This window comes from Pongo abelii, chromosome 8, assembly GCF_028885655.2.
Source record: "Pongo abelii isolate AG06213 chromosome 8, NHGRI_mPonAbe1-v2.0_pri, whole genome shotgun sequence".
In the NCBI taxonomy this organism is placed as follows: Eukaryota; Metazoa; Chordata; class Mammalia; order Primates; family Hominidae; genus Pongo; species Pongo abelii.
The window spans coordinates 52,095,725-52,112,607 of record NC_071993.2 but is presented as its reverse complement, the minus strand read 5'-3'; the positions used below and the strand labels follow the sequence as shown (position 1 = coordinate 52,112,607).

The 16,883-nt window shown below is 41.3% G+C and overlaps 1 protein-coding gene across 1 annotated transcript in view; it reads right to left on the bottom strand.

Moving 5' to 3' along the window:
• Positions 1 to 1,113: 1,113 nt before the first annotated feature.
• LOC100459535 (arf-GAP with GTPase, ANK repeat and PH domain-containing protein 5-like) overlaps positions 1,114 to 16,883 on the bottom strand; it is a 30,335-nt gene continuing 14,565 nt past the window's right edge. Inside the window, 2 exon segments of the mRNA XM_063727230.1 lie at positions 1,114 to 2,575; positions 4,926 to 5,026. Coding sequence (XP_063583300.1) covers positions 1,411 to 2,575; positions 4,926 to 5,026 — 1,266 coding nt within the window. The 3' untranslated portion in view covers positions 1,114 to 1,410.

Sequence of the window (16,883 nt, the reverse complement as noted above, 5' to 3'; positions counted from 1 at the left end):
TCTGAGATGTTCCTTTTTAAAAGCTGTAGATCACATTAATGGAAGTGTTTACTGCTGGGAATATTTTCCATGTGCAATGATCCACAACCCTCTTTTTCTTTTCTTTTCTTTTTTTTTGAGATGGAATCTCGCTCTGTTGCTCAGGCTGGAGTGCGGTGGCACAATCTCTGCTCACTGCAAGCTTTACCTCCCGAGTTCATGCCATTCTCCTGCCTCAGCCTCCCAAGTAGCTGGGACTACAGGTGCCCACCACCACCAAGCCCAGCTAATTTTTTTTTTTGAGATGGAGTCTCGCTCGGTCGCCCAGGCTGGAGTGCGGTGGCACAATCTCGGCTCACTGCAAGCTCCACCTCCTGGGTTCATACCAGTCTCCTGCCTCAGCCTCCTGAGTAGCTGGGACTACAGGTGCCCACCACCATGCCTGGCTAATTTTTTTTTTTTTTTGTATTTTTAGTAGAGACGGGGTTTCACCATGTTAGCCAGGATGGTCTTGATCTCCTGACCTCCTGATCCACCTGCCTCAGCCTCCCAAAGTGCTGGGATTACAGGTGTGAGCTACCACGCCCAGCTAATTTTTTGTATTTTTTAGTAGAGATGGGGTTTCATCATGTTAGCCAGAATGGTCTCAATCTCCTGACCTGGTGATCAGCCCGCCTAGGCCTCTCAAAGTGCTAGGATTACAGGTGTGAGCCGCTGGGCCCAGCCAATCTGTAACCCTCTTATCTCAATTAACTGACATTATTAGTTCACATGCAGTTCAATTTATAAATTAAGAGAGGTGCCATGGGCCGGGCACGGTGGCTTATGCCTGTAATCCCAGCACTTTGGGAGGTGAAGGCAGGTGGGTCACGAGGTCAGGAGTTCGAGACCATCCTGGCTAACATGGTGAAACCACGTCTCTACTAAAAATACAAAAAATTAGCCGGGTGTGGTGGCAGGCACCTGTAGTCCCAGCTACTTGAGAGGCTGAGGCAGGAGAATGGCATGAATCTGGGAGGCAGAGCTTGCAGTGAGCCGATATCACGCCACTGCACTCCAGCCTGGGTAACAGAATGAAACACCATAAAAAAAAAAAAGAGTTGCCATGTGTACAAAAATCAATGGATATTTATGAACTTTTTTCAAATATATTTTCACACATCTTATCTAAATACATAATACAGAAGCCTGTGTGACTTGGGCAATGTGGCCCAGGAGGGCCTAAGACTAACACATCCACCTCAGCAAAACGACATAAAATATCTCTTACGGTCAGAAAAATCAACATTTTGTGTATTTACTTAGTTTATGAAAAGTATTGAAAATGCTATTATTAGCTGAATTTGTGATTTCCTTTTGAAATTCTGAGTTATTCTTATTTTTCCCATTTTGTTTTTGCACCAAGGAGACTGTAGTCAAATAAAACAGATACTACACACACTCGTCGGGGCAGCCGTACTGCAGCAGCACGTCGATGCACTCCTGGCTGGAGGCCTGCCGGGTGTAGGCCAGTGCTGTGTTCCCGTGGGCATCTCGGGCCATGACGTCCACCCCGTACCAGATCAGGAGCTGCGCCAGGACCACATTCCCCTTGCGGCAGGCCAGATGGAGTGCCGTGAAGCCATCTCCCTCCCCACAGGTCTCGTTCACCTCCTCCCGGGAGCCATGTGCCAGTAGCAGGATGACTGTCCACAGGTCCTCATCAGCAGTGACCCACAGCAGGTGCTGGCCCAGGGACAGCTCCGTGCAGGGTAGTGGGGCCAGAAAGAGCTTCTGCTCATATTTGGAACAGATCCACCATTCCTTCTCTTCCCTTGTGGACTCTACTGAGGGTTTCGTCCGCCCCTGGCTGCTTCCTTCCCAGATGCTGTTGGCTAGGTCATTGCCAATAGATAACATAACCTTCATGAGCTCAACTGGCCAGTCATCCAGGTCCAGAGATCACACTCGGGAAAGGTGGGTGCCAAGATTCTGGTGGATCCCTGAGCATTCAATACACATGAGGACTCCCAAGTTCAAACTGGCCCACTTAGGATTCTGGGTCTCACAGTCCACACAGTGGGAGTTCCCACACATGTTTTGGTTCGACTGCAGGGCCACGGCCTCGCTCTGGCTTGTCAGCTGGGACTTGCTCTTACTGCTCTCGCATGACTGCAGGCTGGCCAGGATCTGGCTCTCGATAGCTTGGTCCCAGGCATCCCGCTCCTCATACGTTGTGGCTTCAAAGTGCCACGTTTGGCCAGTGACGGACACAATGATAAAGTTTTCTTCTTGTTCCTCAGCAGTGCTGGATAGGCCATCATCTTTTAAGTTGTTGGTGCTTTTCTTCTTTAGGTGTTTCTTTTTATTGGCATGAGGAGAGGGGGGCGGGTGGAGCTTGGGGCTGGTGGTGCTGGAGATACTGGGGCTGAAGCATATGGAGTCACCCAGCCCGGTGTCTGAATTGGCTGAGATACGTAGACTGTTCATGTCCTTGGATAGGCCATTGCTTTTAGAGCTGGAGATGGGTGTGCAGGCTGATGTGGTTAGGGGTAGCCACTTTCCTGAGACTTTGATGGTAGATGTCTGAAGGTCAATCTCTTTTTCTGTTGGGGATTATACTATATAAATAATAACAGATTTTACTGTTATATGCTTTTCTACCCATAAAACCTTTCATCCCATGTGATTTATTTTACGTATTTATTTATTTTTTGACCCAGAGTCTGTCTCTGTTGCTCAGACTGGACTGCAGTGGTGCGATCTTGACTCCCCGCAACCTCCACCACCCAGGTTCAAGCAATTCTCATGCCTCAGCCTCCCAAGAAGCTGGGACTACAAGTTTGTGCCACTATGCCCAGGTAATTGTTTTTTTTGGGGGGGATGGAGTTTCACTCTTGTTGCCCAGGCTGGAGTGCAATGGTGCGATCTTGGCTCACCACAACCTCTGCCTCCCAGGTTCAAGAGATTCTCCTGCCTCAGCCTCCCAAGTGGCTGGGATTACAGGCATGTGCCACCACGCCCAGCTAATTTTGTAGAGTGAGGCTCAAAACAACTGAGGGAAGGGAAATCTCAATTTTAGTAATAGGTCTACACAATATTAGCACTTTTTAAAAAGCCTGCAACATTAGCATGTAAGATGAATATGTATATAGTGCTTCAAGTAGTTTTCATCTCTGAAATAATTTTAAAATCACAGAATTTAAAGTTACATGCTGGAAAGGACCAACGACATTTAATGTGACATTTAATTCAACACTCATTTTACAGATCAGGGAAACAAACCTTAAAACTGACTTGCCCAAGGTCCCACCAAATAGGAGCAGTTTCTTGTCCTAAACTCAAATTAAGCAGTGGCTCTCACACTTTGCTGCACATTAAAATCATCTGAGAAGCTTTAATATCTGCCTCATCTTCAACGTGAGACATTTTAATTTAATTAGTATTGGGTATGACTTTGGGCATCAAGGTTGTCGGTAAAAGTTTCCCAGGTGATTTCAATGTGCAGCAAAGTTTGGAATGATTGAGCTGGGGTGAAAATCAGAATCTTCTGGGATGCTTTTCTTCACAGAAAGATGCCTCACATCCATCCCAATTTTCCTAAAAGGTTTCTCAGTGCCTAGAGATAGAGGGAAAGTGGAGATGGGAAGATACATGTGTTTGAAGACCTGTATTTTGAAAAATACCTTGCATAAGTGATCTCAGTGAGTTCCACCTATCCCACTGACAACAGTGCACTACTGATTCATGATAAAACATTTTTCAAAATATTTTCTTGAAGCCAATTTGCCCTATTAATTTGCTCAATAAACCTTTATTTCACCAATAGTGAATACACCAAATGATTATTTCTCAAATTTGCTGATGGCAAATTAAAACTTACTTTACTTTCAAAAGTAGACTTCTAAAAAGTAGAATAATGAGGAAAAAAAGCACAAAATTTGTTTGAGCAAAATTAATCTTCAAAGCTGCTTTTGAATTGTATGCTAACATATCAAAATCTTTGAAACTCAAAAGAAGCCAGGGACTCTAGTCAAAGTAGTTTTTGTGTATGTGTGCTCAAAGATTTAAGGGACTTGGCTGACTACAGACATTTAGTGATTACTCAATAGGTCCCAAAGCTCAGGACTTGAGACAGAGTTTGAGTCCAGTTTTTGTTTGAAACACAATTTCCTCTCAATTATTGTTAAAAGGGAGGGAGGAAAGTGACATTATGTGTAAACTTGCCACTTTTAATTGAAGTAAAAGTTATTGACAATTGAATTAGCTAAAAAGGCTAATGCATTTGAAACAAAATTGTTTATAAGCTAGTTATGTTTACAGAATGAAAAGTAAAATTAAAGATAAAGACATTAACATTCTAAATTAGCACTTTCCAAACTGTGTTCTAAAAATCAAGACTAATAACCCAAGGAGATGAGAATAATGTACACTGGACAGCCCCTATGGAGCTGGTGGTGGTGTTGGCTGTTGTTCCTTTTAAAATAAATTTCATCTCAGTGTGCTCTCAAAGCCCATCTTTGTGGCCCATGAGGTGCTCATGCACAATGGGAGAGAAATTCAAATGCAGATACACTGTGGTGCCAGAAGAAGAAAACCTGTTCCTTCTTCCAAGGCTAATGTCCAAAGTAGTGCACGCTGATTTAGGCCTATAATGCACTGAAAAACTAAGTTTTCACAAAAAACATTCAATAAAGGGAACCTATCCTTCTCACTGTGTTCAACATTGTCTTAAGGCATAAAGGCATCAAAAAAATACACTGTTTCTGGGATTGCTTCTTTGCTGATTTTTCCTTCCACTACGATGTCTAAGATTAAAAGAGAAACTGATACTTAATATGTAGAATCTGGATATCAATATATGGTTGACTCCAGTTTCTTAAACTGATCACTGAAGAGGACAACCAAATGGCTGAAATAATTTTAGAATAAAGGAATCTGTCCCTCGGCAGTATACTTGTACTCACGATATTATTGTCATTGTAAGATAAGGCTGGCTGGCTGTGCTGTCATCAAGGAATATTTTTGAACATGAGCTGTATTGTTGACTGAAACACTCAGTAGATACCTGAAAGGGAAGGGAAGTATAAGTCAAACTTATCAAAGTGTATTTTTTTCTCAGTTAAAATGTCAAATGACAAAGCACTAAGATATGTCTTACACTCCATGAACTGCCTGAGTGGTATCATGTGCACTCTATAGAAAACCTATTGGAGGCTCTCAACTTCCAGAGATGATGTTTAAGATATGGGTTATAAAATGCTGCCCTTAATATGTTACCTGTCATCAAACCTAACAAGGATTTTATGAATTACCGTTAAAAATGAGAAAAGTCGGCTTCGCCGGGCGCGGTGGCTCACACCTGTAATCCCAGCACTTTGGGAGGCCGAGGTGGGTGGATCACGAGGTCAGGAGATCGAGACCATCCTGGCTAACATGCTGAAACCCCGTCTCTACTAAAAATACAAAAAATTAGCTGGGCATGGTAGCAGGCCCCTGTAGTCCCAGCTACTCGGGAGGCTGAAACAGGAGAATGGGGTGAACCCAGGAGGAGGAGCTTGCAGTGAGCCGAGTTTGCGCCACTGCACTCCAGCCCAGGTGACAAAGTGAGACTCCGTCTCAAAAAAAAGAAGAAAAGTTTAAAATAAGATTTCATTTTTTTCTACAGTTATATAAAGCAGCCGAGGATTTCTATTATTTTATTTATTTATTTATTTATTTATTTATATTTATTTATGAGACGGAGTCTCGCTCTGTATCCCAGGCTGGAGTGCAGTGTCATGATCTGGGCTCACTGCAAGCTCCGCCTCCCGGGTTCACGCCATTCTCCTAACTCAGCCTCCTGAGTAGCTGGGACTACAGGCGCCTGCCACCACACTTAGCTAATTTTTTGTATTTTTAATAGAGATGGAGTTTCATCGTGTTATCCAGGACGGTCTCGAGCCTCGGTCTCCCAAAGTACTGGGATTACAGGCGTGAGCCACCGTGCCCGGCCCTTCTATTATTTATTTACTATGATAAAATGTAATGTATTAAATAATACTGGTACAAGAGCATTTTATTGCAGTGAATACAAGACTAATGCATTTACTAAATTGCTAATCCTAAATGTATTATTTCAGGTGATATTGTTACAAAAGAAGTGTTTCGGATTCAGAGACTCTGTGTGCCAGGGCTGCTAGGCCACCAACAAGTGAGGAAGCCATAGGTTTCTCTAGTCCTAGTTTCTTATGTGGAGGATAAAAAGAGTATCACTTAAATATTCTCTCACACCCTGAAAACAAATAACAACTTAAACAATCTAACTTTCACTTCATGTTTAAATAAGACTGCAAAGACATGACTCAAATGAGACTCTCAGAGAATACTTTGCATTCATTTCAAAACTTGATCAATTTCATTCTATAAATCATCTGACCTGCACCTAGCCATTTTCCTGCTCTACCCCTGCTCTCTGCCTAGAATACTGCTTTTCTCTTTCCTTGCTTCAGCGAGCTCAACTCCATCTACCCTCTTGGATCTCTTGGTCAGCAGCCACACCAAAAAATGTATTTTTGTACACTAATTAGTTGAATTCACCACTGCTTACGAGATGCTAATTCTTGCAGAGTATTCCCCTCATGAGAAAGCATTCCTCACCATAAGAGTAAGGGAGGGCCCTTACTCTTCCTACCTCCAGCTGCTGAGCATAGAATTTTGAGTAAATCCAAAACTTCGACAAGTGTTTGACAATTCAGTTATCATTTGGAAGATAAGTCTTACTATATTTAATTACAGCAAAAACACTACTAACAGTTTACTGTTTATAGGTATTATTTAAGGTAGTCACAAAATAGAAACAAATAATCTAACGTCAGTCAGCGTAAATCAGAGTATGAAATTTTACTATATTTAACAAGAAATGGAAGGGGTTACTTAGTAGTTTTAAGGTTTAATGACAAAAACTAGAAAATAATCATACCTAGTAATTTAGTAAGTCAAAACCAAAGCCTTACCATCAAAGGTCTGGTACCCGTTGGACGCCGATGCCCACCCACTGACTTCTTCTGCTGTACCTGCTGCCTCTCATTTTAACCCATTAAAAATACTAAAGTTGTTTTCCTTGTAGAGGTCTTTCACCTCCTTGGTTAGGTCTATTCCTAAGTATTTTATTTTAGTTTAGTTTATTTTTGCAGCTATCAAAAAAAGGGGTTGAGTTCTTGGTTTGATTCTAAGCTTGGTCGCTGTTGGGGTATAACAGAGCTACTGATTTGTGTACATTAATTTTGTCTCCTGAAACTTTGCTGAATTCATTTATCAGTTCTAGGAGCTTTTTGGAGGAGTCTTTAGGGTTTCCTAGGTATATGATCATATCATCATCAAACAGCAACAGTTTGACTTCCTCTTTACTGATCTGGATGCCTTTTATTGCTTTCTCTTGTGTGATTGCTCTGGCTAGGCCTTCCAGTAGTATGTTGAATACAAGTGGTGAGAGTGGGCATCCTTGTCTTGTTCCAGTTCTCAGGGGGAATGCTTTCAACTTTTCCCCCTTTCAGTATTAGGTTGGCTGTGGGTTTGTCATAGATGGCTTTTATTACATTGAGCTATGACCCTTGTATGCCGATTTTGCTGAGGGTTTTAATCATAAAAGGATGCTGCATTTTGTCAAATGCTTTTTCTGCATCTGTTAAGATGATCATGTGATTTTTTTGTTTTTAATTCTGTTTATGTGGTGTATCACATTTATTGACTTGTGTATGTTAATCCATCCCTGCATCCCTGGTATGAAACCCATTTGATCAGGGTGGATTATCTTTTTTTTTTTTTTTTTTGAGATGGAGTCTCGCTCTGTTGCCCAGGCTGGAGTATGCAGTGGGGTGATCTTGGCTCACTACAACCTCCGCCTCCCAGGTTCAAGCGATTCTCCTGCCTCAGCCTCCTGAGTAGATGGGATTACAGATGAGTGCCACCACGCCCGGCTAACTTTTGTATTTTTAGTAGAGATGGGGTTTCACCATGTTGGCCAGGCTGGTCTCAAACTCCTGACCTCATGATCCACTTGCCTCAGCCTCCCAAAGTGCTGGGATTACAGGTGTGAGCCACTGCACCTGGCCAGATTATCTTTTTGATATGCCATTGGGAACTACAAAACATTGCTGAATGAAGTCATGGACACAAACAAATGGAAAGACATCCCATGCTCATGAATGGGTAGAATGAATATTGTGAAAATGACCATACTGCCAAAAGCAATCTACAAATTCAATGCAACTCCCATCCAAATACCACCATCCCTCTTCGCAGAACTAGAAAAAACAATCCTAAAATTTATATGGACCAAACAAGAACCCGCATAGCCAAAACAAAACTAAGCAAAAACAACAAATCTGGAGGCATGACATTACCTGATTTCAAACTATACTATAAGGCCATAGTCACCAAAATAGCATCGTACTGGTATAAAAACAGGCACAGACACCAATGGAACAGAATAGAGAACCCAGAAATAAACTCTACCTATAGCCAACTGATTTTCAACAAAGCCAGCTAAAACATAAAGTGAAGAAAGTAAACCCTATTCAACAAATGGTGCTGGGATAATTGGGCAAGTCACATGCAGGAGAATGAAACTGGATCCTCAACTCTCACCTTACACAAAAATCAACTCAAGATGGATCAAGGACATAAATCTATGACCTGAAACCATAAAAGTTCTAGAAGATAACATTGGAAAAACCCATCTAGACACTGGCTTAGGCAAAGACTTCATGACCAAGAACACAAAAGCAAATGGGACAGAAACAAACAGGTGAGACTTAACTAAAGAGCTTCTGCACAGGAAAAGGAACAATCAGCAGAGAAAACAGACAACCACAGAGTGAGAGGAAATCTTCACAGTCTATACATCTGACAAAGGGCTATTACCCAGAATCTATGAGGAACTCGAACAAATTACAATTACAAAAATACAGAACCAGCCCAAATGCCCATCAATCAATGAGTGGATAAAGAAACTGTGATAGGGGGAGGAGCCAAGATGGCCGAATAGGAACACCTCCAGTCTACAGCTCCCAGCGTGAGCGATGCAGAAGATGGGTGATTTCTGCATTTCCATCTGAGGTACCATGTTCATCTCACTAGGGAGTGCCAGACAGTGGGCGCAGGTCAGTGGGTGAGCGCACCGTGTGCCAGCCGAAGCAGGGGCGAGGAATTGCCTCACTCGGGAAGTGCAAGGGGTCAGGGAGTTCCCTTTCCAGAGGTGACAGATGGCACCTGGAAAATCGGGCCACTCCCACCCGAATACTGTGCTTTTCCGATGGGCTTAGGAAATGGTGCACCAGGAGATTATAGCCCGCACCTGGCTCAGAGGGTCCTACGCCCATGGAGTCTCACTGATTGCTAGCACAGCAGTCTGAGATCAAACAGCAAGGTGGCCGTGAGGCTGGGAGAGGGGCGCCCGCCATTGCCCAGGCTCGCTTAGGTAAACAAAGTAGCCGGGAAGCTTGAACTGGGTGGAGCCCACCACAGCTCAAGGAGGCCTGCCTGCCTCTGTAGGCTCCACCTCTGGGGGCAGGGCACAGACAAACAAAAAGACAGCAGAAACCTCTGCAGACTTAAATGTCCCTGTCTGACAGCTTTGAGGAGAGCAGTGGTTCTCCCAGCACGCAGCTGGAGATCTGAGAATGGGCAGACTGCCTCCTCAAGTGGGTCCCTGACCCCTGACCCCCCGAGCAGCCTAACTGGGTGGCACCCCCCAGCAGGGGCAGACTGACACCTCACACGGCCGGCCAGGTACTCCAACAGACCTGCAGCTGAGGGTCCTGTCTGTTAGAAGGAAAACTAACACACAGAAAGGACATCCACACCAAAAACCCATCTATACATCACCATCATCAAAGACCAAAAGTAGATAAAACCACAAAGATGGGGAAAAAGCAGAGCAGAAAAACTGGAAACTCTAAAAAGCAGAGTGCCTCTCCTCCTCCAAAGGAATGCAGTTCCTCACCAGCAATGGAACAAAGCTGGATGGAGAATGACTTTGACGAGCTGAGAGAAGAAGGCTTCAGACGATCAAATTACTCTGAGCTACAGGAGGATATTCAAACCAAAGGCAAAGAAGTTGAAAACTTTGAAAAAAATTTAGAAGAATGTATAACTAGAATAACCAATACAGAGAAGTGCGTAAAGGAGCTGATGGAGCTGAAAACCAAGGCTCGAGAACTATGTGAAGAATGCAGAAGCCTCAGGAGCCGATGCGATCAAATGGAAGAAAGGGTATCAGCCATGGAAGATGAAATGAATGAAATGAAGCGAGAAGGGAAGTTTAGAGAAAAAAGAATAAAAACAAATGAGCAAAGCCTCCATGAAATGTGGGACTATGTGAAAAGACCAAATCTACGTCTGATTGGTGTACCTGAAAGTGACGGGGAGAATGGAAACAAGTTGGAAAACACTCTGCAGGATATTATCCAGGAGAACTTCCCCAATCTAGCAAGGCAGGCCAACATTCAGATTCAGGAAATACAGAGAATGCCACAAAGATACTCCTCGAGAAGAGCAACTCCAAGACACGTAATTGTCAGATTCACCAAAGTTGAAATGAAGGAAAAAATGTTAAGGGCAGCCAGACAGAAAGATCGGTTTACCCTCAAAGGGAAGCCCATCAGACTAACAGCGGATCTCTCGGCAGAAACCCTACAAGCCAGAAGAGAGTGGGGGGCCAATATTCAACATTCTTAAAGAAAACAATTTTCAACCCAGAATTTCATATCCAGCCAAACTAAGCTTCATAAGTGAAGGAGAAATAAAATACTTTACAGACAAGCAAATGCTGACAGATTTTGTCACCACCAGGCCTGCCCTAAAAGAGCTCCTGAAGGAAGCACTAAACATGGAAAGGCACAACTGGTACCAGCCACTGCAAAATCATGCCAAAATGTAAAGACCATCGAGACTAGGAAGAGACCGCATCAACTAACGAGCAAAATAACCAGCTAACATCATTATGACAGGATCAAATTCACACATAACAATATTAACTTTAAATGTAAATGGACTAAATGCTCCAATTAAAAGACACAGACTGGCAAATTGGATAAAGACTCAAGACCCATCAGTGTGCTGTATTCAGGAAACACATCTCACATGCAGAGACACACATAGGCTCAAAATAAAAGGATGGAGGAAGATCTACCAAGCAAATGGAAAACAAAAAAAGGCAGGGGTTGCAATCCTAGTCTCGGATAAAACAGACTTTAAACCAACAAAGATCAAAAGAGACAAAGAAGGCCATTACATAATGGTAAAGGGATTAATTCAACAAGAAGAGCTAACTATCCTAAATATATATGCACCCAATACAGGAGCAGCCAGATTCATAAAGCAAGTCCTGAGTGACCTACAAAGAGACCTAGACTCCCACACATTAATAATGGGAGACTTTAACACCCCACTGTCAACATTAGATAGATAATGAGACAGAAAGTCAACAAGGATACCCAGGAATTGAACTCAGCTCTGCACCAAGCGGACCTAATAGACATCTACAGAACTCTCCACCCCAAATCAACAGAATATACATTTTTTTCAGCACCACACCACACCTATTCCAAAATTGACCACATACTTGGAAGTAAAGCTCTCCTCAGTAAATGTAAAAGAACAGAAATTATAACAAACTATCTCTCAGATCACAGTGCAATCAAGGTAGAACTCAGGATTAAGAATCTCACTCAAAACCGCTCAACTACATGGAAACTGAACAACCTGCTCCTGAATGACTATTGGGTACATAACGAAATGAAGGCAGAGATAAAGATGTTCTTTGAAACCAACGAGAACCAAGACACAACATACCAGAATCTCTGGGACGCATTCAAAGCAGTGTGTAGAGGGAACTTTATAGCACTAAATGCCCATAAGAGAAAGCAAGAAAGATCCAAAATTGACACCCTAACATCACAATTAAAAGAACTAGAAAAGCAAGAGCAAACACATTCAAAAGCTAGCAGAAGGCAAGAAATAACCAAAATCAGAGCAGAACTGAAGGAAATAGAGACACAAAAAACCCTTCAAAAAATTAATGAATCCAGGAGCTGGTTTTTTGAAAGGATCAACAAAATTGATAGACTGCTAGCAAGATTAATAAAGAAAAAAAGAGAGAAGAATCAAATAGATGCAATAAAAAATGATAAAGGGGATATCACCACCAATCCCACAGAAATACAAACTACCATCAGAGAATACTACAAACACCTCTATGCAAATAAACTAGAAAATCTAGAAGAAATGGATAATTCCTGGACACATACACCCTCCCAAGACTAAACCAGGAAGAAGTTGAATCTCTGAATAGACCAATAACAGGAGCTGAAATTGTGGCAATAATCAATAGCTTACCAACCAAAAAAAGTCCAGGACCAGATGGGTTCACAGCCGAATTCTACCAGAGGTACAAGGAGGAACTGGTACCATTCCTTCTGAAACTATTCCAATCAATAGAAAAAGAGGGAATCCTCCCTAACTCATTTTATGAGGCCAGCATCATCCTGATACCAAAGCCGGGCAGAAACACAACCAAAAAAGGAATTTTAGACCAATATCCTTGATGAACATTGATGCAAAAATCCTCAATAAAATACTGGCAAACTGAATCCAGCAGCACATCAAAAAGCTTATCCACCATAATCAAGTGGGCTTCATCCCTGGGATGCAAGGCTGGTTCAATATAAACAAATCAATAAATGTAATCCAGCATATAAACAGAACCAAAGACAAAAACCACATGATTATCTCAATAGATGCAGAAAAGGCCTTTGACAAAATTCAACAACCCTTCATGCTAAAAACTCTCAATAAATTAGGTATTGATTGGACGTATCTCAAAATAATAAGAGCTATCTATGACAAACCCACAGCCAATATCATACTGAATGTGCAAAAACTGGAAACATTCCCTTTGAACACTGGCACAAGACAGGGATGCCCTCTCTCACCACTTCTATTCAACATAGTGTTGGAAGTTCTGGCCAGGGCAATCAGGCAGGAGAAGGAAATAAAGGGTATTCAATTAGGAAAAGAGGAAGTCAAATTGTCCCTGTTTGCAGAGGACATGATTGTGTATCTAGAAAACCCCATTGTCTCAGCCCAAAATCTCCTTAACCTGATAAGCAACTTCAGCACAGTCTCAGGATACAAAATCAATGTACAAAAATCACAAGCATTCTTATACACCAGTAACAGACAAACAGAGAGCCAAATCATGAGTGAAGTCCCATTCACAATTGCTTCAAAGAGAATAAAATACCTAGGAATCCAACTTACAAGGGATGTGAAGGACCTCTTCAAGGAGAACTACAAACCACTACTCAAGGAAATAAAAGAGGATACAAACAAATGGAAGAACATTCCATGCTCATGGGTAGGAAGAATCAATATCGTGAAAATGGCCATACTGCCCAAGGTAATTTACAGATTCAATGCCATCCCCATCAAGCTACCAATGACTTTCTTCACAGAATTGGAAAAAACTACTTTAAAGTTCATATGGAACCAAAAAAGAGCCCACATCACCAAGTCAATCCTAAGCCAAAAGAGCAAAGCTGGAGGCATCACGCTACCTGACTTCAAACTATACTACAAGGCTACAGTAACCAAAACAGCATGGTACTGGTACCAAAACAGAGATATAGATCAATGGAACAGAACAGAGCCCTCAGAAATAATGCCGCATATCTACAACTATCTGATCTTTGACAAACCTGAGAAAAACAAGAAATGGGGAAAGGATTCCCTATTTAATAAATGGTGCTGGGAAAACTGGCTAGCCATATGTAGAAAGCTGAAACTGGATCCCTTCCTTACACCTTATACAAAAATTAATTCAAGATGGATTAAAGACTTAAACGTTGGACCTAAAACCATAAAAACCCTAGAAGAAAACCTAGGCATTACCATTCAGGACATAGGCATGGGCAAGGACTTCATGTCTAAAACACCAAAAGCAATGGCAACAAAAGCCAAAATTGACAAATGGGATCTAATTAAACTAAAGAGCTTCTGCACAGAAAAGAAACCACCATCAGAGTGAACAGGCAACCTACAAAATGGGAGAAAATTTTTGTAACCTACTCATCTGACAAAGGGCTAATATCCAGAATCTACAATGAACTCCAACAAATGTTCAAGAAAAAAACAAACAACCCCATCAAAAAGTGGGCAAAGGACATGAACAGACACTTCTCAAAAGAAGACATTTATGCAGCCAAAAAACACATGAAAAAATGCTCACCATCACTGGCCATCAGAGAAATGCAAATCAAAACCACAATGAGATACCATCTCACACCAGTTAGAATGGCAATCATTAAAAAGTCAGGAAACAACAGGTGCTGGAGAGGATGTGGAGAAATAGGAACACTTTTACACTGTTGGTGGGACTGTAAACTAGTTCAACCCTGTGGAAGTCAGCATGGCGATTCCTCAGGGATCTAGAGGTGGAAATACCATTTGACCCAGCCATCCCATTACTGGGTATATACCCAAAGGACTATAAATCATGCTGCTATAAAGACACATGCACATGTATGTTTATTGTGGCATTATTGACAATAGCAAAGACTTGGAAACAACCCAAATGTCCAACAACGATAGACTGGATTAAGAAAATGTGGCACATATACACCATGGAATACTATGCAGCCATAAAAATTGATGAGTTCATATCCTTTGTAGGGACATGGATGAAATTGGAAATCATCATTCTCAGTAAACTATCACAAGAACAAAAAACCAAACACTGCATATTCTCACTCATAGGTGGGAATTGAACAATGAGAACACATGGACACAGGAAGGGGAACATCACACTCTGGGGACTGTTGTGGGGTGGGGGGAGGGGGGAGGGATAGCACTGGGAGATATACCTAATGCTAGATGACAAGTTAGTGGGTGCAGCACACCAGCATGGCACATGTATACATATGTAACTAACCTGCACATTGTGCACATGTACCATAAAACCTAAAGTATAGTAATAATAATAATAATAATAATAATAAAAATAAAAAAAGAATAAATATAATATTGTATTTAAATTTTATAAAGCAGTTGCAGAAATAGTAGACTAATTTGTAGCAATATGATAGACTAGAAAGCCTGAATTCCTCCCTCCACCAAACATGTAAAGTACTAGATTCTGTATAATATATATCCTTTAACATGAACGGATGAGCCCATTAAGAAAATAAGGGAAACTTTCTGGGGCTAGAAACAAAACGAGTATAATATATGCTGTGAGATAAGCAGGTGCTGAAGTCATTGAATACTTTGGGGGCATCCATGGATTTCTGTTGGCATTGAAGCTTTGTGTAAGGAGCAGGATGAGGACTAGAGAAAAAGATCCCTGGGTCCCATATAAAGGTAAGAAGCCTGATCAGAGACCATCTTGCAAAGATATTCAGTTCTGGGTAGACTTAAAATATTCCCTAATAATTCTTGGTTATCAGCTCACATTCACTTGAATTTGGGGCCTTAATTTACACAATTTTTATAGTTTCTAAAACTCCACAAGTGGAGGATTTTAATTTAAATTGGACCTCAGTCTGTAATACTCTCAGGTACCTTGTAAGAACGATAAAAAATCCTCCATGGAGGAATGTACGATCAATGAAAAAAAAAAAAAAAAGAAACTGTGATATACATACACATATATATGAAGAATACCACTCAGCCACAATAAGGAATAAATTCACGGTATTCCCAGCAACCTGGATGGAAGTAAGACTATTGTTCTAAGTGAAGTAACTCAGCATGGAAAACCAAATATCATGTTCTCTTTCATACGTGAGAGCTAAGCTATGAGGATGCAAAGCCATAAGAATGATATAATGGACTTTGGGGACTTGGGGGAAAGGCTGGGAGGAGGGTGAGGGATAAAAGACTACAAATCATGTTCAGTGGATACTGCTCAGGTGATGGGAGCACCAAAATCTCACAAATCCTCACTAAAGAACTTAGTCATGTAACCAAATACCACCTGTTCCTCCGAAAACCTACGGAAATAATAAATAAATAAATAAAGTACAGCATTTTTCTCAGCAAACATAAATAAAATAAAACAAAGACTAAAGTTTACATTTTTCACTCTCCTTTTGGGCAGGACAAATTTTAGATATGTTTTTAAAGAATTAGTAACTTTTTTCCTTTTTCCGAGACAGGGTCTCCCTTTGTTGCCCAGGCTGGAGTGCAGTGGTGCAATTATTGTTAACTGCAGCCTCAAACTCTTGAGCTCAAGCGATCCTCTGCCTCAGCCTCCCGAGTAGGTAAAATGAAAGGCGCATGCCACCAGGCCTGGCTAATTTGTTATTTAACCTTTTTGTAGACATGAGGTCTTGCTATGTTGACCAGGCTAAAAATGAACAAATCTTAATTAACTTAAATATTTCTAACACTTTGGGCATTCATGAAAACAGCTCCATCTATGTTGTGAAGTAATGGGAAGTATATGGCAGTGGATAAAGTTTGAATGAAAATATTAAACAAGGCCTTAGGAGAAAAGTGTAATGTGCTTATTATAGATACATTAATTTAAAAAATTCTCTGGCTTAATATCATTAATTATACTCAAATTAGACTTTGATTTAAACATAGGTCCTAAATTTGGATTAAATATAATAGATTGACCACAAATTTATTTCCTCTCTCTCCGGAAGTCTCATTAGTCATAAAATAAAGGTTACACACATGAGCAGCAGAGAAGGTTGACAGAGGTAATTTTTAATAAATGCTGAGACATAAAAGGTAGATAAAGGAGTGGTAAATAACACGGAAGCACAACTTTGGTGCTTACAGAAAGTGACTGGAACAGAAGCGAGTCAGTTTGTCTTGCAGAACTAAAGGCAGGTTGTGAACTTACAGGCAAATGGCACTTTGGAAAGTAGGGTAAA